The sequence below is a fragment of the Marmota marmota genome, unplaced genomic scaffold, assembly GCF_001458135.2.
Source record: "Marmota marmota marmota unplaced genomic scaffold, marMar, whole genome shotgun sequence".
Classification (NCBI taxonomy): Eukaryota; Metazoa; Chordata; class Mammalia; order Rodentia; family Sciuridae; genus Marmota; species Marmota marmota.
The window spans coordinates 13646682-13674354 of record NW_026000249.1 but is presented as its reverse complement, the minus strand read 5'-3'; the positions used below and the strand labels follow the sequence as shown (position 1 = coordinate 13674354).

Genomic DNA, 27673 nt, shown 5'->3' with positions numbered 1-27673 from the left:
GAAAATAATTAGGAAAATGCAAAACCTGGAAAGTGTTTATGATATTTCATAAAGTGAAAACAGCAGAGGGCAAAATGATGTATGCTCATTTAATTGCAACAATATATTGAATAGTTATGTGAATGCAATATGCAAAATGGACTGTATCTTCTGAGATGGTAGAATTATTGTTTAAAAATATTGTTTATAATTTGTTCTCTTTAATATTATATTGGAAGGATTAAAGCTCATGTAGAGTCAGATTTGGGAGTTGACTCTTAGAATTCTACTTCTGTTTAAACTTGTGCTGATTATTGAGATCTCAGGCTCTTCTTTTATAAAATGTTTATACTTACCTAAGGAGCTATTGTGAAATTTAATTGAAATAGTACATGTATAGTGCCATTATGAAGTCCACACCTAAAAAGCATTTAATAAACAGCTATTCTTATCACTTTGTGAGTGTGTTGGTGTCAACATAATCAAAGGGATATGATAGTTAAACTAATCAAGTGTATCAACTGGCAGAAATTTCTTTCAGTCAACATATTTGGTTATGATCATTTTTTGGAGCATGTTGGTGCTTTACCTATTATATTGAATCTCTATTCAAGAAATTTCAAGTTATTTATCCACACAGCCATTTCTCCCCATTTTTTCTAGTAATAGAATATGGATTTTTAACTGGGCACATTGGCAGAAGGATGAAAAGACCACATTTCCCAGCCTTCTTTGCAACAAGGTTTAGCTATATGACAGATTTCTGGCCCACAAAATATAAGTGGTAGTGTTGTGAGGGGATTTGAGGGAAGGCTATTTAAAGAAATCTAGCACGTCTGAAAGGGGATTCTGTTTTGCCATTTTGCCTTTTCCATGTATTTCTTCTTGCAACGCAGATGTGATGGCTGAAGCTCAGAAGCCATCTTGGGTCATGATATAACTGTAAAAATGAAAGTCACACACTGAGATGGTGGAATAGAATGGTAACAATGTGGGTCCATAAACATTGTGAAGCCGTTACACCATCCCTGGGCTGCCTTCCTCCAGTCTTTTCCATGATGGAGAACTAAACATTGAACATATTCAAAGAAGCTGTTTGGGGGTTTTATATGTAATCAAACCTAATTATATAAATTATACTTATTTTACTTTCACTTTACTTGCTTTACTAATTGAAACAGTAAAGTAAGTTTCAGATGGGGAATCTAGCCTCTTATTTGTCTAACACCAAAACTGACCCATTTTTTACATTGTGTAACTTCTCTGTTTCTGGTGAACGGGTGTCTATCTCATCTCAATGGCAGTAGCAGTTAAGACCCTATGAACAACTTTCATAGCACTCATTCATTCATCAAATGTTTATTGGGTGCCTGTTCTCTTTCTGGCACTACTCAAGACCCTAGGGATAAGATGGTAAGCAAAATCAAATATTTTCTTTCTTTTTAAAAAATATTTATTTTTTAGTTGTAGTTGGACACAATACCTTTATTTAATTTATTTTTATGTGGTACTGAGGATTGAACCCAGGGCCTCGCACATGCTAGATGAGTGCTGTACTGCTGAACCACAACCCCAGCCCCAAAATCAAATATTTTCTACACCTCAAGCAATCTTTCTTTTGTAAACTAGATTTTTTTTTTCCAGAGGGAAACAAAAAGCCAGGCATGGTGGCACATATCTGTAATCCAAGAGGCTTGGGAGGCTGAGGCAGGAGGATGGCAAGCTCAAAGCCAGCCTCAGCAACTTAGCAAGACCCAGTCTCAAAATAAAAAACAGAAAGGACTGGGGATGTGGCTCAGTGGTTAAGCACTCTGAGTTCAATCCCTACTACCAAAAAAAAAAAAAAGGCAGCGAAAGAAACAGTCAACCAGATTATACTCTGTCAGGTTTATTTCTCATTGTAAATTAATAAATTAGCACTCTGGTGTCAATCAATATCTGTGTGAGTTTGTTAGTATGAGTCTGGGCCCCGAGTCTGATTTTCTTTGTATTGTCAAAACCAGCTTTGTGGCTATACAAAGATTCTTAGTTCAACTAGGATGTTCTCTTTTTTTTAATTTTTTTTATTAGTTGTTCAAGACAATACAATGATATTGACATATCATACATTTGATTCAAATAGGGTATGAATTGTCATTTTTCCACCTGTACAGATTGCAGGATCACATTGGTTATACATCCATGTGTATACATACAGCAATCCTAGTGTCAGTTGTATTCTGCTGCCCTCCCTATCCCCCCTCCCCTCCCCTCCCTATTGTCTACCCATACTACTGTGACACTTATCTCTTTTATTTCCCTTCCCTTCCCCCTCACACCATCGTATATGTATTTTGTGAACCCATGAGGGTCTCCTTCCATCTTCCATGCATTTTCGCTTCTCCCTCCCTTTCCCTCCCTCCTTTTTTCCTTATTTCGTGGTAATCTTCTTCTCATGCTCTTCCTTCCTACTCTGTTTTGAGTCACCTCCCTTATATCAGAGAAGACATTCGGCATTTGTTTTTTAGGGATTGGCTAATTTCGCTTAGCATGATTTGCTCTAGTGCCATCCATTTCCCTGCAAATGCCATGATTTTGTTATTTTTTACTGGTGAGTAATATTCCATTGTGTATAAATGCCACATTTTTTTAATACATTCATCTGTTGAAGGGCATCTGGGTTGGTTCCAGTCTAGCTATAGTGAATTGTGCTGCTATGAACATTGATGTAGCTCTGTCCCTGTAGTATGCTCTTTTTAGGTCTTTTGGGTATAGTCCGAGAAGGGCAATAGCTGGGTCAAATGGTGTTTCCATTCCTAGCTTTCCAAGGAATCTCCATTCTGTTCTCCAAATTGGCTGCACCAGTTTGCAGTCCCACCAGAAATGTACAAGTGTACCTTTTTCTCCACATCCTCGCCAGCACTTGTTATTGTTTGACTTCATAATGGCTGCCATTCTTACTGGAGTGAGATGGTATCTTAGAGTGGTTTTAATTTGCATTTCTCTGATAGCTAGAGATGGTGAGCATTTTTTTGTGTACTTGTTGATTGCTTGTATATCTTCCTCTGTGAAGTGTCTGTTTAGATCTTTGGCCCATTTGTTGATTGGGTTATTTGTTTTTTGTTGTTGTTGTTGTTTAACTTTTTGAGTTCTTTGTATACTCTGGAGATTAGTGCTCTATCTGAAGTGTGAGGGGTAAAAATTTGTTCCCAGGATGTAGGCTCCCTATTTACCTCACTTATTATTTCTCTTGCTGAGAAAAAACTTTTAGTTTGAATATGTCCCATTTGCTGATTCCTGATTTTAACTCTTGTGCTATAGGTGTCCTATTAAGGAATTTGGAGCCCGATCCCACGAGATGGAGATTAGGGCCAACTTTTTCTTCTATTAGATGCAGAGTCTCTGGTTTGATTCCTAGTTCTTTTATCCATTTTGAGTTAACTTTTGTGCATGGTGAGGGAAAGGGATTCAATTTCATTTTGTTGCATATGGATTTCCAATTTTCCCAGCAACATTTGTTGAAGATGCTATCCTTTCTCCATTGCATGCTTTTAGCACCTTTGTCTATAGGTTTAATGCAATGCCAATCAAAATCCCAATGGCATTCCTCGCAGAAATAGAAAAAGCAATCATGAAATTCATCTGGAGAAACAAGACCCAGAATAGCTAAAGCAATCCTAAGCAGGAAGAGTGGAACAGGTGGTATAGCCATACCAGATTTCAAACTATACTATAGAGCAATAGTAACAAAAACAGCATGGTACTGGTACCAAAACAGGCGAGTAGACCAATGGTACAGAATAGAGGACACAGAGACCAATCCACAAAATTACAACTAGGATGTTCTTTACATAGATATGGTGAGAGAATTGTCTACCTGCTGGAAATAGGCAAGCAGTGACAGGGGCTACATATGCTCTCAACATCCCACAAAGAGTCCAATTGATAGGAAAATATATACAGCTCCCCTGGGCAGCTAGCAGTGCCCAAGCTCAAACAATTTCCCCTTCCACCTAAGTTGCAAGTTCCCTTTCTTGCCTTACTTGACTATTTAAAAAAAGTGTAATGACAGTGTGTAGGCCCCCTCACTAGCACAACCCTTGATGCATCCCACTGTTTGTTCATAGGCAAAACACACCTCTCTGGATGGTATTTGCCATCCTGTATCCATGTGGTCATGTAGTGCCTATGCTGTGTAATCTTCAAGGTGGTTGTTTGAGTCATTTGCTTAAAACAGCAATGATTCTGAGGCTGATACTAAGTGAATCAACACACAACGGAAGAGAAACTTTGACTTAAGAATGGACTCTATATAATCACCTGTAAAGTAAAACAGGATAACATCCTGAAAATCAAATGGATGTAACATTGCGCAAGTGAAAGAGAGACTGGGGAAGAAAAGCAAACTACCTGTTCCTTAGATATGATCTCTAAATAGATATAAATACATAAATACACACATTAGATTTTCCTGATGTTGATAACAACCCCTTAATTAATTCATGATGGACACCTGTCATTGTTTTAGCTGCCTAATACCTAATGCCCCCTTCCTGTGTCTGGGGAATTTTCCACATTCTAAGTTTTGAGGGAAGCCAACCTAACTATAACTACACATTGAAAATGTTTTTGTCCCAGCAACCCTGCCAGTTACAGCATGAGCATGTCTATTGGCCATTTCCACAAGAGATTTTAATTTTGGAGCTACTGGCACAAAAATAAGGAAATTTCTTTGTGTTGGCAGTAGCAGTTTTCTGCTTCCTTCTGGGCAGCAAACTCTTCAGAGTCACTGCAAAGGTCAGCCAGCATCTAGGCCACCTTCAATGGCAGAAATGGTCAGGATGCTATTTGTCAAGTGCCTCAGAAATGTGATTTTTATCCATGATTTCAACTTAGAGTCTCCCTTTGTGTCTGTCCACTTGAGCCTGGTTCCTCTGGATGCTTAGTGATTGTGTGAACTACCTGCTATTCTCTCACAAACTTCTTTTCATCCTCCTCTACACACTCCTTCTCCTCTCTCTCTTCCTCTTCTCTTCCTCCTCTTTTCTCAAATAAGCCAGAAGTTAATTTCTGTTGCTTGCAAATAATATCCCTGGCTGATACACCATTCTATTTATTTGCTTTATTCTCATGCCAGGCTCATCAAGAAATCTTCTGGTTAGTATTTCAAAACCTTCCTATGGGGCTTCACCTTCATGAATACATCTCTGTCTTGTCTCTCACAGTATTAATTCATTGAAAAATGACTTTGACATGTGTATTCATTCATCCTTTTCAGACAAAAAATCATTTTGTAAGGTGTGGTTTTCTAGATCTATAAAATTGAGAGAAGTGGGAAGACTTACTAGAATTAGCCATTAATTATTCCACTTCATATCCATTCCATCTCATATCTGCTAGTAATAATTTACCTATTATCTGATTCCAGAAAAACCAGCAGCAATTTACTGTGTCCTGGTCATGTAGATGTGTGCTGCATATTATACCCTCTGATATTTAATCCTAGAGACTAGAATACAAAATATTGAATCTAGAAAATATATTCTTGAATGACTTGAATCCTAACCCCCACAGCCCTAGTGGCTTCTGGACAGAAAATTTCATTTTCTTAGGACAGCCATGAAAATAAATTAATTAGAAAACAATAAAAACAAAGACATCTACATGTATATCTTAACTAAAAAGTATTAATTAAGCCAAGAACTCAGTGAGAATTAACCATCTTTGAGTCCCACATTTATATAGGTAATTTTAGCCATCCAGATCAATACATCTGTATCCTTTCCTCAGACCCACTAGTGCATAATGTCTTTAGTCCTTCCCTCCTAGAGAGCAATGTTAGATCCCTGCTCTCAAGTGATCTAACATGAATTATTGACCTGGCAGATCCTTTGTGACAACTTAGGCATGACTCACAGTATAAACATGCATTGTTGTTGTACTAAAACCTGCTATATACTTCAGAACCCTCTAAACTAGCATTTTAAATTAACAGGAATAGAAAACTAGAACTCATCTAGGAGGTATTAAAGTTATTAGAAGAATTGTGAGTTAAAGTATGAATCATATAAATTGGTCAATAGTGAATTTCAGCAGAGGATGGCAGCATGAGGATTTTGTGATTTATATCTAGCCAGTGTTCTATAAAGCAGTGGTTTCTCAGCACTTGGATGTAAATTAGAATCATCTGAGTAATTCTTTAAAATTCCAATGCCCAATAGTTCCCCAGACCTATTAAATGAGAATTTTTGAGGATAATATTTCAATTTGCAACCAAAGTTAAGAACATGTAGTCTAGATGAGACATTGCTAAACTTTCAGCATGATGGCTAACTTAGACAGACATATTCAAATTATATATTGTCAAAATTGCCTGGACACACCTCTTCCCATGAGGAATGAGGGCTCATCTCCTACCTCTACCTTATAGGATTTGGTATTGTGGCTTTGTGTGAATTGAATGCTATCTGGGTTACCTAAAAGTTTTTATTTCAGGTCAGCACTAGCTTTACAAGAAATAATGCAAAAGATTCCACTCTTCTTGTTAAGCATCAGTCACCAGTATAAATCATAGTCTGACAGCATCTCTGTGGTTTGGGTTTGGGAAATTTGAAAATTATATTTAATTCAAGCAGTCATTACTTGTTGCTTTATCATATTATCCCCTGTTCCTTCAACAGCAAAGACAACTTAGTTTTTAACTACATATTAAATAATTTCACCAGTGAAACAAATTTGCCCAAACACTCATTAATAGTTCAAGAATAGTCAAGTGAGAGAGAGGGGTGAATGACCCCTCAGTCAAAAGTTCTTAGTAAGGTAAATCTGCTGAAAAGTTATGCTTGTATGTGTGAATCTGATGCCCTCCAGAGACATGAATAAATTATCCTTAGAGCTACAATAAAATTCTATCTTGATTGATCTTTCATTTTCCTCCACTGGCATCAATAATCAATGGTTAAGCTATACTTGATAACTTACTTTTATAAATGTACATTTTTTATACAATGGGCCCATTCTTACGCATTTTTGTCCAAATTATATTTTACATGTATACTTTGTATCTTACATTTTAAAATGTTATTTTTAGATAATTGTAAATTTGTATACAGTTCCAGGAAATAATACAGAAAAACCCCATGTATCCTTTACCTGGTACATAAATATTCAGTCACACAATGTGTGGTCACAAATATGTATATTCTTTACCCAGGGTCTTCCAATGGTTGCATCTTGCACAACTATAGTATTGCATCACAACTAGGATATTTATGTTGGTAATAGTCAAGATTTAGGACATTTTTATCACTAAGGATTCCTCATGTTGCCTTTATTCAGGCCTACTCGCTTCCCTCTTGTTCCTTATCCCTGTCCTTAGCCACTGACAACCACTTATCTATTTTCCATCCCCCCCCCCTTTTTTTGTACTGGGTATTGAACCCAGGAATGCTTTGCTACTAAGCCACATCCACAGCCCTTTTTATTTTTTATTTTGAGATATGCTCTCCCTAAATTTCTAGGGCTGGTCTCAAGCTTGCAATCCTCCTGCCTCAGCCTATTGAATTGCTGGGAAAACAGGGTGTGCCACTGCATCAGGCTTAACCTATTGTCCATTTCTATAATTTTGTGCACATGTCTTCAGAAAAATAGGTTCCAGTTCTCCTGGGTAAATAAGTCTGAAATTGCTGAGTCATATAGTAAGTGTATGTTTCGTTTTAAAATAAACTGTGAAACTTTTCCAAAGTGGCTGAGCCACTTTACATTTCCACCAGGAATGTAGAGTTTCTCATAGATTTCTCAGCAGAACTGTCAAATTATATTTTATTTGTTTGCTTTGTTTATTTGCAGTACTAAGGATTAAGGATCTCACCAATGCTAGGCGAGCACTCTACCACTGAGGTACATCCCCAGGCAATCAGTTTTTTTTTAATTTTCATCCTAGAGGGTATATATTAGTGTCTCATTGTGAGTATTAACTTGCCCTTCTCTGATGACTAATGATGTTGAGGATCTTTTCATGTGATTTTTGACCATGTGCAACTGTTTTCTATTTGGTGGATTTATTCTTTTTTCTTCTTTTTGGCTTCAGTGGAACAGTTCATATGGTTCCATTTTATCTCCTCTCTTGACATATCACTTATATATATATATATTTTAATTTTTTAGTGTTTGCCATAGGGTTTACAATATACATTTAAAAACAATCTAAGTCCACTGCCAAATAACACTGTAGTGCAGGTACCTTTTAAGTGAATACTCCCCATTCCTCCCACCCTTCCCTATTTACACAGCTGTCATTCATTTCACTTTTCCATATGCTATTATCAACCAATACGTAGTTACTATTTTGCTTTAAACAATTATCTTCTAGAGCAACAAAAAATAGTAATAGAGTTAATTTTACCTTCAGTTATTCTTTCTCTAATGTGCTTTTTTTTAAATGTAGACCTCAAATTCTGACCTATCTAATTTTCCTTCTGCTTGAACAACTGCTTTTAACATTTCTTGCAGGGGAAGTCTGTTGATGATGAATCTCCCAGGTTTTATCTAAGAAAGTCTTTATTCCTCCTTCACTTTTTTTTTTTGGTGCTTCAGCAGCATTATTTTTTTAAGACCATGCATGTAATGAGAAAATTTCAAAGCAGCATTTTAAAAGAAAACAACCATGAATTCACTATAAACAGCATTTAATTTCCTAAGGGAGGATAATCACTCAAACATGATAATTACCTAAAACATTGAAAAAAAATTAGCAATCACTAAAGGTCTCAAATAGATGGACAGGATCTAAATAGCATTAGAAATAATGAAAAACTTTCATAGTTGACATGACATTTTTATTATATAAATATTTCAAAATTCCACAAAAGGTTATAAAAATCAAAATGACAAATTATAAATAAATAAACCTTAAAAGCATAAAAATACTTATCCATGATAATGATAATGGGAATGAAAAAATTTACACAATTTTTCACTCAATATTTTTTGCTTTCTGGTCTATATATATTATCAAAATCAGAATAAATGAAGTCAAAAGCATTTCTGACCATTACCAAGAATCACATTAGATTTCCACTTCTCTTATTGCTTTCATTTCAAGTAAAAAGAATCTTGTATTTCTTCAATTCTACAGATCATTCTCAATCACATATTCTTTCTTCCCTTTGGAAGTTTAATTTCACTGGATGTAGAACTCAAGGATGATGGGTTTTGTTTTTTTCCAGCACTTTAGAGATTTCACTTGGCACTCTCCTCTTGCTTGCATGGTTTCTAATAAATCCACTATAATTCTTTTTAAAATTATTTTTTAGATGTTGATGGACCTTTATTTTATTCATTTTATTTATATGTGGTGCTGAGAATCAAACCCAGTGCCTCATACATGCTAGGCAAGCACTCCACCTATCACTGAGCCGCAACCACAGCCCCAAGTCCAATAATATTCTTATTTTTGTTCTTCTACAAAGTTCTTCTCCCACCACCCCTGGGCTTCCTTCAAGATCTTCACTTTGTCTTTGATTTTCTTCAGTTGGAATATGGCATTACTAGGTGTATTTTTGTTTTGTTTTGGTTGGGTTGGGTTGGGTATTTATCTTGCTTGGTATTGTTGGAGATTCCTGGATCTGTGGTTTTGTGACTGTCATATCAATGATAAAATATTTGAAAAATTCATGACCATTATTACTTAAATATTTATTCTGCCTATAACAGGTATGTAGCGAAGCTGTCTTTGCCAAAAGCAGTGACTCTTTACTTAGGCCTGCAGATTCCCCTTGGGTAACTAACTATAGGATAAAGCTTGGCATCTCTGCCTTCATTTTGTATCTGTCGCCTCTATTACCTCAAACTCTGTGACCTGCTCAGCTCTGCATATACACGTTAGTCATTTAAGGAGTATTCATCTAAAAGTGGGTAATACAAGGTTTATTAACCCAAAATTTACCTAACCTATCTTGGCCCTCTTCAAGTCTGAGGCAAAATTTGCAGGGATATTTACAACATCCTGTTTCAGCCCCCTGAAATGGTACTTAGAACTTTCTAGTCATTGCTCTACCCCTTCCAGGAACAGCAAAGCCTTGCAGGCACATTACCACACACTGAGACTGCCCCCTTAAGCAGGAGCATATAGATTGTTCTTGCATCACTATTTTATTTTTATATTTAGTTTTGGTAAAGTATACATTAAAATTACCATTATGTCCATTTTTTATTTTATTTTGAGACAGATCTTGCTAAGTTGCTTAGGTCCTCACTAAATTGCTGAGGTTGGCCTTGAACTTGCAATCTTTCTGCCTCAGTCTCCCAAGTTGCTGGGATTACAGGTCTGCATCACTGTGCCAGGCTCCTCATGACCAATTTTAAGTGCAAAGTTCAATGGCATTAAGTAAGTTCACATTGTTATGCAACCAATCTCCAGAACTCTTTTCCTCTTACAAAACAGAAATTTTATACCCATTATACCACAATTCCCCATTCCTCCTCTTCCCAAACCCTGGCAATTACCAGTCTATCTTCTGTGTATAAATGTGATTATTCTAGGAACCCTATGTATTTATCTTTTCAGTTAGCCTTATATTCTGAAGGCTGATTCATGTTGTAGCATATGTCAGAATTTTCTTTCCTTTTTAAGGTTGAATAATATTCCATTGAATGTATATACCACATTGTTTATCCATTCAACCTTTGATAGACACTTCAGTTGCTCTTGGTTATTGTGAATAATGCTGCTATTAATAGCACCATTCTTCAAAAAGGCAATATTTTTACCCTGGAATTACTTTGACACTTAAGTTGAAAATAACACCACCACATACATATATGAGTCTATGTCTGGATTTTCTATTTTATTCAGCTTATCTCTGTTTATACTAATGGCAATACCACACTGTCTACTGAAGCTTTACATAAGTTTTAAAATCAGAGAGTCTGAGTTTTCAACACTGTTCTTCTTGTCAAAATTATTTTGGCTAATCTAGGGTTTTGCATTTTCATATAATTTTTGGAATAAGCCCATTTATCCCAAAATGCTTGCAGGGATTTTGACTGGGATTATATTAAATTTGCAGACTAATTTGGGGATGCCTCAATTGGGGCTGCTTATGACAAAATTCTTTAGACTGAGTAATTTATAAACAGAATTTTATGTCTCATAGTACCAGAGGCTGGGAAGTCTAAGATCAAGGCACATGCAGATTTGATATCTGGTAAGGGTCTGTCCCTCATAGATGGCATAGGACATCTGAGTGTGTTCCTCTTATTATCACAAATAGATGCAGTTGCATTGTCCAGAGACAAGGACATTCAGACGTAGAGAAGTTCTTAGAAATTCTTTAATTGGTAGCCTCTCCCACAAAACAACTTCGGGAATTACAATTAAAGTTAAAGACTCTCTTTTGCCTTGGCAAGTCAGAGAATGGAGAAGAGGGGAGGAACAGGGAGAAAGATATGAGCCAGCCTCTTGGATCAAGCACAGAAACCTTGCATCACACAAGAGCTAACTGAAAAATAGCAAAAAGCCATGAGAAAGATGTAGAGGCAATCCCAAAATGTATCATGTCCAGTTTTTCTCCAAATAAGTTCCACATTAAGTAGACAATTTTTCTAATGGTGAAAAATGTCTGCAAAACCTAAGTGATCCATTAAAATAATTGTTATTATGTGAGGGAAGGGGAGAAATTCTGAATTACTTTGATTATCCCTCTAACAGCTTAGAGAAATATTGTTAATGGCCTAATGGATCAACAAACTTGGAAAACATCCATTTGCTTGGAGTTGAGTTGTTTTACCTAGTTGCTATACTGAAACTACTGTGTCCCTAAAATGAAAGTTAATAAATTTCACAGGTCTTTTCACTATACAATTTCTCAATACATATGTTTTTCTTTGACATCAATGATTTTCCAGAACCTAACACCATTCCTCAGCATTATTAATATACCTCCAGTTCTTTCAGAAGAAGAAATGACTGACACTGTCAAATCAGATTGCTTTTCCTTTGCCCTGTTCTCCTATCCACCTAAAGCCATATTGAACCAGAGGAAAATAATTTCAACACCGAATTATGTTCATTAAAAATGTTTATTGAGCACTTAATACATATAAGGAACTGATATAGGCACTGGAGATGTCATCATTGAAGCAAAGTTTCTGTGCTTCAATTCTGCTGGAAAATAAAAAAAAAAACAATATACATAATATACGATTTGATGGTGGGTATTATGAAGTAAACCAAAGCAGGGTAAAGGGGAAACAGAGTGATGACTTGAGGGTTATAAAATTGATTATTTAAGTCAGGGGACTATTCTTCTTAGTAGCATTCATATACTAATTTATAATTCCATGAAAGCTGGTACTGTCATAATTACCTTTATTTTCATAAATATAGAGAGAAGATCAATGAAGTAGAAGTAGGAGAACAAGAGGGATGGAGGGAAGAAATATGGAATGAATCTAACAAAATCATGTTATATATGTATATAAATGTACCAAAGTAAATTTCACCTTTTTGTATATGTAGAAAGTACCAATCAAAAATGAAAAGTAAAGGAGTGAAAGGAAGATCAGCAGAGGAGGGAGAAAAGGGGAAAGGGAGAAAAGGGGAAGGAAGAAGGGAAGGAAGAAGGGGATGGGGATCCAAATCAGATTCCTTGTATGTATAAATTTATCAAAAGGAACCCAAATATTATGTATGATTATAATGCTCTAATTAAAAAATAAATTGAAAAAAGTTGTCTTCAATTTTCACCTTGTTTCTGGCTTAGCACAAGATTCACAATGAATTCAACAGAAACAGTAATATGCAAATATACTTACCTTCTACTCTTAAAAAAATTGTAGTTGTAAATAGACAGAATGCCTTTATTTTATTTGTTTATTTTTATGTGGTGCTAAGGATCAAACCCAGTGCCTCACACAATGCAAAGCAAGTGCTCTGCTACTGAGCTACAGCTACAGCCATTACCTTCTACTCTTGAATTTGGACATATGTTGACATCATGAGGATAGATTATGATTCTAGTCTAGATTTTGGAAGTGCAAAGTCCATACTTCACATTCCTTCTTCAGAACTGTTGATAGCTAATTATACATCAGGTAAAGCAAAGAGTTAGGGGTGGGGATCAGAGGCCATCACTTTTCTTTAGGACCAAGCAGGCTACCTTCTCCTCATCTGTTCCCTGGATTCATCTCAGGATTACATCAATCCAAAGCAACCCTGGATGTAGTCATCAATCACAGGGTTTCCACACCCCAGTTAACCAACAAATGCATGGCAAATGATGAGGGGCACTACAAGATATTGCAGGGACTCATGTATTTTTAATAATCATTTTAAAGCAACTACTATTGTACCAAGAACTATTCAAGGGGTGGATTATTTCAACTCAGTTCAAAATTTCTCAGCTACTTAAGATTTGGACAATCATATTGCTTACATATTTAGAGATAATCAGACTTTTGAGACAAACCACCTCACTGCAGCAGAATCACACATTCCTAGGCACAAGGGGTTGTTGAGCAGGGACTTTTAGCAGAGGGACTGAACAACAACAACAAAAAAAATCCTGGCTATCTAGGCTGGTGCTATCCTGTGGTGTAGGATAGATAAAGGGTTCTGCCTCCTCCCTCCCTACTTTTCCAGCAAGGAATTCCAAACCACTTGCCCTCCTAAGTCAATTACAAGGTATATTTGCTGAGTTATGAAGATGGAATACACATACACACACATGTACAATCTGTTAGCGTGATTTTGAAGTTTTAAATATCTAGACCCAGGATATATCAGCCTCCATTTATCCTTTTGCTTTGACCTCACAAATGTTAGATGTAGGCCCAGATAGAGACATTCTGAATCATTGTAGAAATGAATGAATTGGCATTTTTCTGCCCCATTCCATTTTCTTTATAGTCATAATTAATCAGAATCTATCTGCTCACCTCTCTCACGCTCCCAAGGAAAAAAATCACCTACTATAACCAGGAATTAACCAAGAGAATAGATTGGCCAGGATTCTTCTTTTGGATGTGAGACAAGAAACTTGGAAATATGATCAAACACACTGTAATTCTAAGAGATGACAACAGGAGACAATTTCAAAACAAGCCTCTGTTGTTGAACCTTTGGGCCTTGATGACACAAGAGTGATTTTCCATTACTGAGAAGAGAAAACCAATGCAAATACAGTTGGCTTCCTATATTCACTTGTTCTGCATTCATGGATTCAACCAGCTGTGGATGGAAAATATAATTATGCCTACAAGGCTTGTGTCTGTACTCAACATGTACAGACATTTTAGTTGTCATTATTCCCTAAGCAATACAGTATAACAACTATTTACATATCATTTACATTGTATTAGAAATTATAAGTCATCTAGAGATAGTTTAAAGTGAATTGGAGAATGTACATAGGTTATGTGCAAATACTACACCATTTTACGTGAAGCACTTGAGCATCTGTAGATTTTGGTATCTGAGGGAGGTCCTGGAACAATCCCCCATAGACACTAAAGGACAACTTAAAGGTGGATGATTTTTCCTGATGACTGAACTAGGCTTCAGTTAGTTTCAGAGAAACTTAATTTGAGTTGATTTATTTTTGCTGTGTGGAACTGGTTTATCATTTGAATGGATCCAGTAGATCACTCTGGAGAAAATAATGTACCTAGGAGTTAGGCCATTTTAGTTGTCTATCTGGGATCCACCCTAGTATGTGGCTTACCTCCAATGGCCAATCCTACCCTCTCTAGAGGATAAGAATGAGGATGAGAAGCCACAGAAGGGAAGAAGGAAAAAAAAATATCTGCTTATATCTGAAATTGGGGAAGAGCTATAGGGAACTGTGAGGAGAGATCTCATATAAATAGAATATCCATTTCCTTGGACTACTCCATGATTTTAAATTCAAGTTCCATCAGGTTTTCTTTCTATTGCTCTTTCTACTCTCCCTCCCAGCCCCCGCTTAAGGATTATCTCCTAATAGTCCTTGTATTATTTGAAAGACTATGCGTATCAGTCCAAGTTCCAACAAGGAAGCACAATGAACTGTGGAAGGGATTTATCATAGGAATTAGTCCTGGCACTGTTGAAAGAGGGGCGGGGGAATGGAGGCCCAGAAGGGAGTTAGAGGATAGGAGAAGCCACTCACCATTAGCTGGAGAAGCTCACAGCATCTAGATACCCAAATGGAAGAGGAAACCTGTGGGGAGACCTATGGAGAGTTGCTCCTACTTCTAGGCCTGCAGCCAAGTGTACAGTGGTGGGCCTATGGCTGCTAATGGTCAAGAGGATCAGCAACTGGAAAGAAAATCTGGACACAGAATAAGAATAAGGACAAGCTGGGACTTAGTGTCACTTAAACCTCTGTTTGTCACCACACCTTACTACAGCCACCTTTGGGAAGTAAGGACTCCTGCTTTACCCTTCCAAATGTTATACAAATTCCTCTTTAGGCCAACTAACAGAGCTTTAAGGGAAGGGGAGCCTAGGAAATGTGATTCCAGCTTACCAAGTTGACACACTACATTCTACTACACTAGGAAACTCATAGTGGATCTGCTAACAGAACTACTCTAGCAATTGGCATGGCACCTAGACAAAGATGGCACAGGATGAATGTATAGACAGAAAGCCTAAAAAGTATCCATCAACTGACCAGAGCATATTTTATTATCCTAGAGATTAGAATATAGGAGAAAATTACTAATAGTTTTCCCACTGGGATGAGATCAAGGAAATCTTCACTTAGCTAAGATGAATTTAGATAGACAGATGTCTTCATTCTGAGCTGAGGTAACAATCAGCAACCAAAGTTCCCATAGCACTTTGGTGCAGCTAGATTTTTTTTAACCATCTTCATTTGGCTTTATTTTGTAACTCTAGAACCAGACAACACCTCATTTCATCAAATAGAATATGTGTTCTATGGGTAGAGCAGTGGGAGTTGGTTTTATAGACAAGGAATTAGTATGCACAAAGTCCTCAGCACTGAAAAAAGAATATCCAAGCTGAGTTGGGTGGCATGTAATCCAAACTACTCTGGAATCTGTGGTAGGAGAATCACAAGTTCAAGGCCAGCCTGAGCAATACAGGGAGGTTGGTTTCAGAGGTCGACCGAGGGCTCCACTCCTTTGGGCTCAAGGTGAGGCAGAACATCATGGCTGGACAGTGTGGCAGAGGAAAGCAGCTCATATCATGGTGAACAGGAGGCAGAGAGTGGTATAGCTAGATTTTAAAAGAATCTTTTTCTCAGAAAGGCTGGAGCACATGCATATTTAAAGAGTTCTTTTCACATACCCAGTTATCTGAGGGGACGTTACCTTAATAGAAATTATGAAGATTCCACATTGTTAAAATGCACAAATTCATTATCAATGGTGCTTAGAATAACTCTTTGGAAGGAATAAAAATGTTTATTAGAATCAAAGTACATTTGAGTGATTTATTTTCTCCATCTTTATTTTCCTATTTAAAGAAAGTGCTGATTTGTATATTAACACTTCAAGGTTTTGACTACTTTTTTATCTTGGAAAAAAAAAAAGAAAATGTTTGTCATTCCGAGAGCATAATCAGTTGAGCCGGCACACAATGACATAGTTAATTCACCAACGGAATTTGTTGCCATAGCTCCAGCGAGGGACAGGGTAGATTAAACAATGGCCTTTTTCACAACTGCAGCTTTCACCACAACCTGCCTGTCCCCACACAACAGGCCATCATAGCGCCAGTCCAGAGCACAGCAATTGTCAATGAACAACAGTCCAGAGAGGACAAGAGGAGCTTGTGGTAAATAAAGCAAGAGTGTCGGGCAACTTGAATCTCTGCTTATTGAATAACTGGACACTCCTAGTTCCTCCGAGCTCATCTTTAAGCACTGGGCATAGAGAGCTGGCTTGACCTTTGGTCAAGTGTTCTGGTCCAGAACAACAAAAATTTCGCTCAGGGATTCATAAGAACTTGAAAGGGAAGAAGATCCTAGAGAAAAGGGAAAGAGATCAGAGGTAGACATGGTGGGCCACCAGGAATGCACCATGGAAGAGGACACCAAGAACAATTGCACTCCCAAACTCTGGCGCAAGGTAATATGTAATCAATTTCTTATTGATTTTTGCCTTTGACATCAAAGTTAGTTCAAAGAGTAAAGTCTTCTGTATCTGCTAATATAACAGACCTGTGCTAATTAATAGAGTCCCACTAAAAATGGAAATATATCCATCTTATTAAGGTGATAAAAAAGAAAAACAAAATGTGGCTAATATTTCTTTATCCCCTTACGGAACGTGTAAGCTCCTTGTATAGAGTTAGGCAACAGGAGCCGACTCACTTTCTTAAAAAAATCAGGGACTGGGAGTGTAGCTCAGTGGTAGAGTGTATGCTTAGCATATATGAGACCCTGGGTTTAATTCCAGTGCCAAAGCCAAAAATAAAGTCAATTTATCAATTAAATATGAAGAAATATAGGTAACCCAAGGCAAAGAATGATGATGTGGGAGCCTGAGGACATTGGAGAAATGTTTTAACAAAATGTTCATTATCTTATAAAATGAGGAATTCTCCTAATAAAAATGTTCCAAAATTCTTTTTTTTAATTTTATTTATTCTTTTAAATTATACATTACAGTTCCATGCTATGTGACTACCACATAAATGAAGTTATCTTATGTGGTCTTTAATTTTGGGGATTGTCCAGAGGAATGTGGGTTTGAAGGGTAGCTTTGTTAAATAAAATAAGTTCTAGATGGAGAAAGTTTGGGCAGTGGGACAAAGTTTTAAGGAGAATCTAGATAATGTGAAGAAGAAATTTAAGATCAGAGGCAATCTTCCCAGAAACAGCATGATTTCTCTGGTGTTATAATGATGAAACGACTTTTACTCCATTAACCTGAAAGGGGTTTCTCAGGCCTTAGGACACGGCCCTATCTTTTCTGTCCCAGAACTCCTTCAAAACCTTCCTGTGTACCTTGGAATGGATATGGATAGCTGCGTTAAGCACCATAGACTTCAGAAAATAACCTGGATCCACATCCACTGGACACTTAAGCTGATGACTGGTAGACTATTTTCCCTAGTTGGTCCCTTTTCAGATAGCCATCATGTTATCTTGGCTTTAGAGAAATTTGCATATTAAAGGTATATGGGTTTATTTTTAATGTTTTTATTAGTGCATTATAGTTGGAGTTCATTTTGACATAATCATACATGCATGGAATATAATCTGCTTCATTTCAGTCCCAGGACTTCCTCTTTCCCTAATCTCTTCCCTTCTCCTCTTCCCTTTCCTCCACTCTCCTTATAGTTATTGTTATTTTAATTAGTGATATATAAATATACATAAAGGTGAAATTAACTATGGTATATTCATATATGTATACAGCATAATTTGGTCAATTTTATCCCACCATTTTATCATTTGTTTTATTCAGTTAATGGGATAATCAGGAGGCATTTAATCATTGATTCATTCTTCATTCAAAAAATAGATTTGAAATGGTATCAAAACAACTAAATTCAGTTCTTGACTAGTGCAGATATAATCAAGATGCTCTTTCCATGTTGGAGTCATGTAGAATCAAATCTGTGCAAATACCACTTTGTACTCTCATACTGTTTATGAACTCAAAAATAGACAAAAGCCTCCAATTTCATGGTCACCCAATAGCATCACTTATCATAATAATGACTGGCATTTTTGGTCCTTAGGTGGCATGCCCTGTTCTAAGTACATTCTATGCCTTGCTTCATGTGATTACGTTCACTGAAAGGGCTCAAGCTCCTAGCCACTGGTCTATTTTGCTAATTTGTGCCTGAGTTCCTCCCTGATAAATGGAATAGGTTTATTTATCCCCCATGGGCAATCAAAATGGATTACATTGTTAATTGTAACAATATTAAAGAAGGGATTATATTAGCATTTTTATCATGTTTCTCAGTTCTCAATGTACTGTACTTTTCTCACACGGGTGATCTCAACTTTTATAAAGTTAACTTTCTGTCAGGGTTTTTGTACACCATGCACTGTTATCCCACACTAACACATGACCATTTCTGGTTATTGCTAATGGTGTGGCTTTATCAGCCAATAGTTACAAGCATCATTAAATATTGTATCTGAAAAGTGAGGATAACTATGAATTTAATAGTATTTTAGAGCTTTCTGAGAATGGAAACTCCCTTTAAGTGATAAAGTTGGTTATTTCCTTCCACATATTTAAATTTGGTTAGCACTTATTTGGAAATAGGAGAATGCCCAAACATTATTCCAATTCCTCTTGTCCAAAATCCTGTGAAGTTGATATTATTAATAATCTCATTTTCAAGTGACAAAATTGGAGCTTGTAGAAGTTAATTGTCCAAGGTAGTGCTGAAATTCAGGTTCCTCAAATTCAATTTCACTTTTTCTTTAAACATGTGTTGTCAAATAAAGTGGGCACTACCACATATGGCTATTGGGCACTAGCCACATATGGCTATTTAAATTTAAATTTAAACAAAATTTGAAATTCTTTTCCTCAGTCACACTAGCCACATTTCAAGTGCTCAACAGCTACACATGACTAGTAACTACCTCATTTGGACAGTGCAATTACAGAATATTCCATAATCATGGAAATTTCTTTTAAACAATATTGCTCAAAATCATAATGTCTCTTTTAGATATGTTGACAAATGTCCTCAAAATATATTTAAGTTTTGTAACAAATAATATAGATTTAAAATCTTATATTAAAATCTCATTCATTTAAAATCTCTCCATTTGCATAGTACAAGTTAACTTTGGTCTGCAAATTAATAATATAGATAAGAGTCAAGGAGACTGTTAAATGCACTTCAGAGACCAAAGATTTTTAAGCACCATCAAATAACTCCAGAAGCACTCACTTAGATGCAAGCAATTGATATGATAATTACACATCATTTTTATTTATTCATTAAAACAGGGATCCCCTAAGGTGCCCTTGTAGGAAATAATGTGGCTAGCCTACTTATTTCTAGTAACCCTTTTGCTATTTCTAAATTCTATGTAAAATTGCTTTATGCTATTGATTTACCTTCCTCTCTTCCTTTGGATCATACAGTAAATTGGTAGCACAACATACTTCCACACTGAAATTTTGACTAGCTCAAGATCTAATTCCAAAACCCTCACTTCTCCCCCTATATTCTGTGATTCCTTGGAAGAGGTGCTCCTGTGGACCCAGGATAGTGCCTGGAACATAGTAGGAATTAGCTAAATATCTGTTGATTGACAGTTCTTCCAAGATACCATTTACTGAAGTGGACTCGGATTTTCTACAGAGAATACATGAATCAAATGGAAAAATATCTTCTGTTTTTTTCTTCCTCCTTTACCAGTCTTTGTTCCCAAGTCTTCATGGTAAGATAAGGACTTCCCATTTGTGAGAAAGAGATGACTTCTGGGCATTCAGGTGGGAAGGGAGGGGCATGTGACCTGGTCTATGGATTTGGAAACTACATCTGCCAGCTTTTTCAGAGGGGAGAGCTGGGCATCAAATATGGTGCCTTCCCAAGGCACCAGTCATCAGTTAGATCCATTAGTCCTAAAACACCATGTTGAGTGCATTTGCTGGTACTGTGCTGGTTCTAGGTAATAAACATGATAGAAGAGAGAATTTCGACTTGTTTAGAGAAGAATGAAGGTGGGACATGTAGCTCAGTTGGTAGAGTGCTTGCCTCAAATGCACAAGGTCCTGGATTCAATCCCCAGCACCAAAAAAAAAAAAAAAGATAGGAATTATACTTGTGGTTTTATTTGTTTGCAGTGCTGGGATCAAACCCAGGATCTTGGATATAGTAGGTAAGCACTTTACCACTGAGCTACACCTCCAGACTGAAACTTGTATGTCTAAATCCTTAGCTGAGGTGATTTCTTACAGCCTATTGAGACCCATCATACTAAACATTAATGCATTTTTAGCAAAAATAAAACCCAATTCCTCAGCTTAGTTGTAAGTTTCAAAGAACATGATTTGTTGCTTTCTTGTCTTCCATAAGGAAAATTTCTAGCCTACGGGGCCATAATCAGAGAAAGAAAAATTCATAGAAACAATGTAAATACACATTAAATATTTAAGATTTTATTTTATTCTAACAACTTAGAATGCTCAGATTTATGAAGCTGAACATTTTTAAGCCACCTAAAGGAAAAGTAGTTCCATTTTTACTTTTTGTTCCAAAGCATCATTAAACCTTCTTTCCTCTCATCTCTAATTCCTGACCATGATTACAGGAACAGGCTTCTATTTGTACAGCTTTCGCCTAACTCAACATAGTCTTTGTGTCCTTCTAAAGGGTCACAAATCCTCTTAATTCAATTAGCAAATATATGATCACTGCCAGAGGTTTCTCTTCTGACACTTCTCCCCTCTGAATATGGACAGGTAGAGCACAACCTGCCCCAGGTTTTAGAACATTTTAAAATTCTGTTTCTTTCCATGAATGACAAATCACACCACCCCCATATACCTGAGAGAGAGAAAGAGAGAAAGAATTTTAAAAATTGGAAAGTATGGTCCAGGACCAAGAGAAACATAATATCTGTTTCAAATATGTTTTCCTTAGTTCCATTGATTCAAGTCATAAATAAAAGCACAGAGTAATTTACATGATAATTTCTTTTGAAAACAATGACCAACATACCTCGCATATATTTTTTATTTAATTTTTTTCATTGGTGTATACTTTGTTTTTGTTTTGAGGATGGAACTCAAGCCTTCCTGCATGCTAAACATGTGTTGTACCACTGAGCTACATCTGCTACCCTAAAGCAATCTTTTAAAAGTTTGTTCTACATATATATTCTTGTTCTAGATGTTCTTTTTTTTGAGAGAGAGAGAGAGAGAGAGAGAGAGAGAGAGAGAAAATGAGAACATGAATCTTTTTTGTAGATGGACACAACACAATGCCTTTATTTTTATGTGGTGCTGAGAATTGAACCCGGGTCCCACCCGTCCTAGGGGAGCACTCTACCGCTGAGCCACAATTCCAGGCCCTCTAGATGTTCTTAAGAGTGGAAACTATCTCATTCATCTTGGATGCATGGCTTCTGGGGGTGCTTAGTAAATGTTTTTTGAATGAGTGAAAGGAATTTAATCACTATTTATTCTGTACCTTTCTTGTCCAGGGAATCCTGAGTTTGTCCATCTAGGATTACCTCCAGGTCATCTAGGAGAATGAATGAGTTTCAGTCTAGCCTTTGAAGCACGATTCAATGTTAGGTGGACCAACTTCCACTTGACTCCAGACTCTAAATTGATTAACATTGCCATTAGCACTAGTAACAAAGATGTTACAAGGCTCTCTTATTCAATCCCTGCCAGTCTTCTAGGATTGCTATAGGTTTGTGATATTTAATGACTGGGAAGGACTGGCTCAGAGATACAACAGATGGCAGGTTCACCTTTTACAACTCTTTCTCAGCTTATCCAGAGGGGCAGGAGCTGGACACATCAAAGAGAGATAGTTAGGACTTATACATATTATCTGAATTCTTTCTCATGTGGCTGCTACACCTTTATCTAAGGGTAAATTTAAGTACTAAGGGTGTCAATTTAGGTACTTTCTTAAATATTACAAATAATTCAAGATAAATAATGAAGAACTGGGCACAACAGTGCACACATGTGATCCCAACAGCCTGGAAGGCTGAGTCAGGAGGATCACAAGTTCAAAGTCAGCCTCAGCAATTTAGTGAGACCTCATCTTAAAATAATAAAAAAGGGCTGATGATGTGGCTCAGTGGTTGAGTGCCTGTGGGTTCAATCCCTAATACCAAAAATGGAGAATTAATAAAAGCTTTGTAAGATTTTCTCTGTTATTCATTGAAAAATAGAATGATTATAATAGAGATTCATTTAAAAATGATAAATACTACATTAAACATCTTATTTAAATATAAAATATATTACTAATTTGACAGTCCTTTGATTGGGCTGCTGATTAGAGCTCTGTGTTATCTCTTTTCCTTTTCTTTTTTTTTCTAGTACTGGGGATTGAACCCAGGACCTTGTGCATGATAGGCAAACATTCTACCACTGAGCTACACCCCTAACCCTCTCTGTATTATCTTTATTCATTAGGCATACAGAAACATATTGCCTATTAGTTCTGGTTTTATTCTAATTGGAATGAAAACTTAAGATACTTTCAAAACACTCTGCCTATAGAAGCCTAGATTTTTTTCCAGTTTAGTCTCCTAGCTTTTACAGTTGTCTTGACCTCAAAAAGCAAGTCAACAGCAATTTTTAAAGGTCACATAATTACATATTCTCTTTCTAAAACAATTTAGCTTCTTAAAACAAGACACATTTGAAAGACACAACTCACATTTAAGGTATACAAATCAATATTTTTAGTATATTCATGGGGTTATACAAACATCGCCACGATTTTAGAATAGACTACTGTCATCATCCCATAGAAGAAACCTCATACCCACTATCAGTCATTCCCCACATACCTCCTCCTATGCTCCCAGCAGCAGGTAAACCACTAATCTACTTTCTGTTATAGGTATTTACCCATTCTGGATGTTTTGAAATCAAGGGAAAACCAGAATAAACCCTCTAGGCTAAACTCATTTGACCTGCTCTTAGTTAACTTCCAGTCACCTTTTATCATGCCTCAGAATATAAATATCCACAAGGCCAAATCTTGGTGGGTAGATTTGAGACTTGGGTCTCTTGTCTCTTCACAATTGGTTGCCTTGTGAATTAACTTTCTTTTTTGCAAAACTCTTTGTTTCATAGATTGGCATATTTCATGGTGAGTAAAATGACCTGGTTCAGTAACAATTTCATATAAGTACAATTATATAACATGTAGTCTTTTGTATTTGGCTTCTTTGACTTAGCATATGATTTTAAGATTCACACATGTTGTAGCATGTATCAGTACTTGGTTCCCATTTATGGCCAAATAACATTCCATTGTGTGGATATATCACAATTTGTTTCCCCATTCATTAGTTGATGGACATTTGTGTTGTTTCCACTTTTTACTTATCATGAATAATGCTTCTTACGATATTCACATACAAGTCTTGTTTGTGAACATATGTTCTTAATTTTCTTGGTGTAAAACTAGGAATGGAATTAGTAGGTCTAATGGTAACTCTATTTTTTAACTTTTTGAGGAAGTGCCAAACTGCTTTCCAAAAAGGCTGCACTATTTTACATTCCCCTCCAGCAATCCATGAGAGTTCCAACTTTTCAATTCTCACTAATACTTGTTATTTTCCAGGGTTTGTTTGTTTTTGTACTGGGAATTGTACATAAGGGGCACTTTGCCACTGAGCTACATCTCCAGCCCTTTTTATTTTTTGAAACAGGATCTTTACAAGTTGCTTAGGGCCTTGCTAAATTGCTGAGGCTGACCTCGAATTTGTGATCCTCCTGCCTCAGCCTCATGAGTTGCTGGGATTGTGGGCATAAGCCATGGTGCCCAGCTACTTTCCAGATTTTAAAAATGTCCTAGTGGGGGCTGGGGTTGTAGCTTAGTGGTAAAGCACTTAAGCATGTATGAGGCACTGGGTTCAATCCTCTCCACTGCATAAAAATAAATTTAAAAATAAAGGTATGTGTCCATCTACAACTAATAAAATATTTTTTTTAAATGTCCTAGTGGGTGTGAAGTGATATGTTATTGTGGTTTTGATTTGCATTTCCCTAATGGCTAATGATGAGCATTTTCATGTGGTTACTGGCCATTTGTACATCTTCTTTGGAGAAATGTCTACTTAAATCCTTTGAATAGAGGGGTGCAGTGGTACATGCCTGTAATCCAAGTGGCTCAGGAGGCTAAGGCAGGAGGATCGCAAGTTCAAAGCCAGCCTCAGTAATGGTGAGGTGCTAAGCAATTCAGTGAGACCCTATCTCCAAATAGAATGCAAAATAAAGCTATGGATGTGGCTCAGTGGTTGAGTGCCCCTGAGTTCAATCCCTGGTACCCCCTGCAAAAAAAAAAAATCCTTTAACTATTTTGACTTGTGTCATTTATCCCAAAGACCCATCTTGGTCCTAAAGCAGGGTTTTTAAACCTCATCATTATTGATATTTTCAGTTGCAAAATTCCTTGTGGAGGCTGGCTTGAGCAATGTAGGATGTTTAGTAGCATCCCTGGCCTCTATTCACCAGATGCTAGTAGCAATACCCACATAGTAATCAAACTATCTCCATCCAGACATTGCAAAATAACTCTTGTGGTGTTTGTGGGGAAATCTCCTGTAATCAAAACCACTGCTATAAATGATCCTTCTGAAAAACTTAGAAACATAACTCAGTTTCAGTGGAATAGTAGAGATAGAAGCCAGTCTGAGTGGGTTGAAGATGATATAAAAATGTAAAAAAAGTGAATAGATCCTATGAATATGAACTGCCCTTCCCAAATCTGATTGTTCATGAGTTAACTGACCATATAAGAGATAAATATCAAGGCACAAATGAGAATAAGTTGATATTATGAAATAAACAATAGTTTAACACAACAAAATAAAGAAGTTATAAGACAATATATGAAACAATCTAGAAATGATATGGTTTCTAAGAAGGAAAATTCACTGTGAGCTGGTCTTTGGGGCAGAACTTAACCCTCCCATGCATGAAGTACAAATAACTGTTAGGCAAGCTCTTGGTTTCATTTATCATGCTAGTCTCATCTCTTATTGGACACATCTGTATATCTATCTTAGACACAGATTTCATAGTTTCAAGGAATGGCACTCACTAAGTTAGCTCTTTCAGAAGGGTGATTTCTGGGGTGGAGAATGCAAAGGATTATCTTATAAAATCCACAGAAAGCTGAAAAGCATGCCTCAGCAAAAACAAGAATCAGGGCAGCTTTGAGAAGCCCTCAGAAGGGACATTCACTCCATTTATTCTAATACTTTGCCTACAGCTCAGCTCTTGACCCATTTAGCGTCCATCTGTTCTTCTTATTCTTTTTGTGTGTATGTGATACTGGGGACTAAACCCAGGAACATTCCACCTCCAAGCCATATCCCAGTCAATTTTTTAAAAAATTTATTTTGACATAGTCTCACTAAGTTGCCCAAGATGGCCTCAAACTTGAGATCCTCTTGCTTCAGCTTCCTGAGTTGATGGTATGCACCACTGCACCCCACTCTTATTCATGAATGAAGAAATATGAAGATATGAGAAACCACTGAAAAAGCAATGACTTGGTGCTCTCCCTCTTTTGAGACCAGGTTTCACTATGTTGCCCAGGCTGGTCTTAAACTCCTAGACTCGAGCAATCTTTTGACTTCAATCTCCCAAGTAGCTGGACTACAGGGACTTGCCACAATGTCCAGGTTGACTCTCTTAATCAGGTGTCCCAACACAATTTTCCTGGGCTAAGGGGTAAAGCAGTTTTCATAAAAGGGGTAGGGTGTGATGACAGAGAAATAAAGAAATAGGGCCATATCATAGATCCTTAAGAAATTCTAATTCCATAGAGATTTTCTCCATTCCCCACCCCCCACCATTATCTTCTAAAATATGTACTTTACTGCCCCTCAAAACACACAAAACACCTCACAAAACACCTATGGTTTGCCAACTACATACACAGTTATCACCACTAATCTCTTTCCTTCAGTCCACATAGCACTGTGGGGGTTTTTTGTTTTGTTTTGTTTTGTTTTTGGATACTGGGAATTGAATCCAGGACTCTACACATGCTAGGTAGGTGTTCTGTCACTGAACTATATCCCCAGCCCAACAGCACTGTGTTTTTGACTTCAAGTTCCCTGACTTCAGAAACAGGATGGAGGACAAATTGCACATAGTTGTTTCTATTTAATACTGATAGTAGGCAGACATCATCTAAATGGAGATGGGCTATTTTAATAAGAGAAATATAATACATATGGGGAGTAGTGTCTGAATCTGCTTTATCCCAATTGTCCCCATAGTTGGGAACAAAGACTATATAGAGTTGTCAGGAGATGATACTTTTCACTAGTTAATAAAGAGATGCCCTGCCTTCGCAGTCTATTAATTAAGAAGATAATCAGTGCAAGCTTGGAGTTTGGTATTTGAAACTCAAAGGCAATAAGATCAGAACACTACTCAGATTTTTTTCTTCATAAAGAAATGAATAACAAATTAGGGCCTCAGAATTAGAGTAATCACATTTTGAATGATTTCTCCTGAGCATGCTTTTAATAACCTGTATGTGTTGGGTAAGAAGAACAAAGAAAGGCAAAGTTAATTACTCAGGAAAAACTTCATCAACGAATTTTGGTCACCTTACCCTAGGGTTTCTCAACCTTGCTACTACTGATATTTTGGATTAGACAATTTTTTGTTGTAGGATTGTCCTGTGCATGGTAGGATGCTTAACAGCATTCTGGTCTCTAACCATTAGATACCAGTAGTACCCCTCCAAGTTGTGACAACCAAAAATGTCTCCAGACACTTAAAAATGTCCCCTGTGGGGAAAAAAATCACCATTATTGTAAACTACTGAATTAAATACTACCTTCCTTCTCACTCCCTAGCCTCTAGGGCCTTCTAGGTTTTGCTGTTTGAAACCCTCAGAACAAACCAGGTGAGATGGCACACACCTATAATCCCAGTAACTTGGGAGGCTGAGACAGGACATTTGCAAGTTTGAGACCAGCCTCAGCAAATTAGCAAGGCCCTCAGCATCTTAGTGAGACCCAGTCTCAACATTAAAAAAAAAAAAAAAAAAAAA

General features: G+C 36.8%; 1 protein-coding gene across 1 annotated transcript in view; it reads left to right on the top strand.

The window, feature by feature from the left end:
- The first annotated feature begins 16664 nt into the window (after window positions 1–16664).
- Pcyt1b (phosphate cytidylyltransferase 1B, choline) overlaps window positions 16665–27673 on the top strand; it is a 90506-nt gene continuing 79497 nt past the window's right edge. Inside the window, exon 1 of the mRNA XM_048796307.1 lies at window positions 16665–17037. Within this exon, the coding sequence (XP_048652264.1) occupies window positions 16966–17037 (72 nt within the window). The 5' untranslated portion in view covers window positions 16665–16965. The remainder of the gene's footprint in view (window positions 17038–27673) is intronic.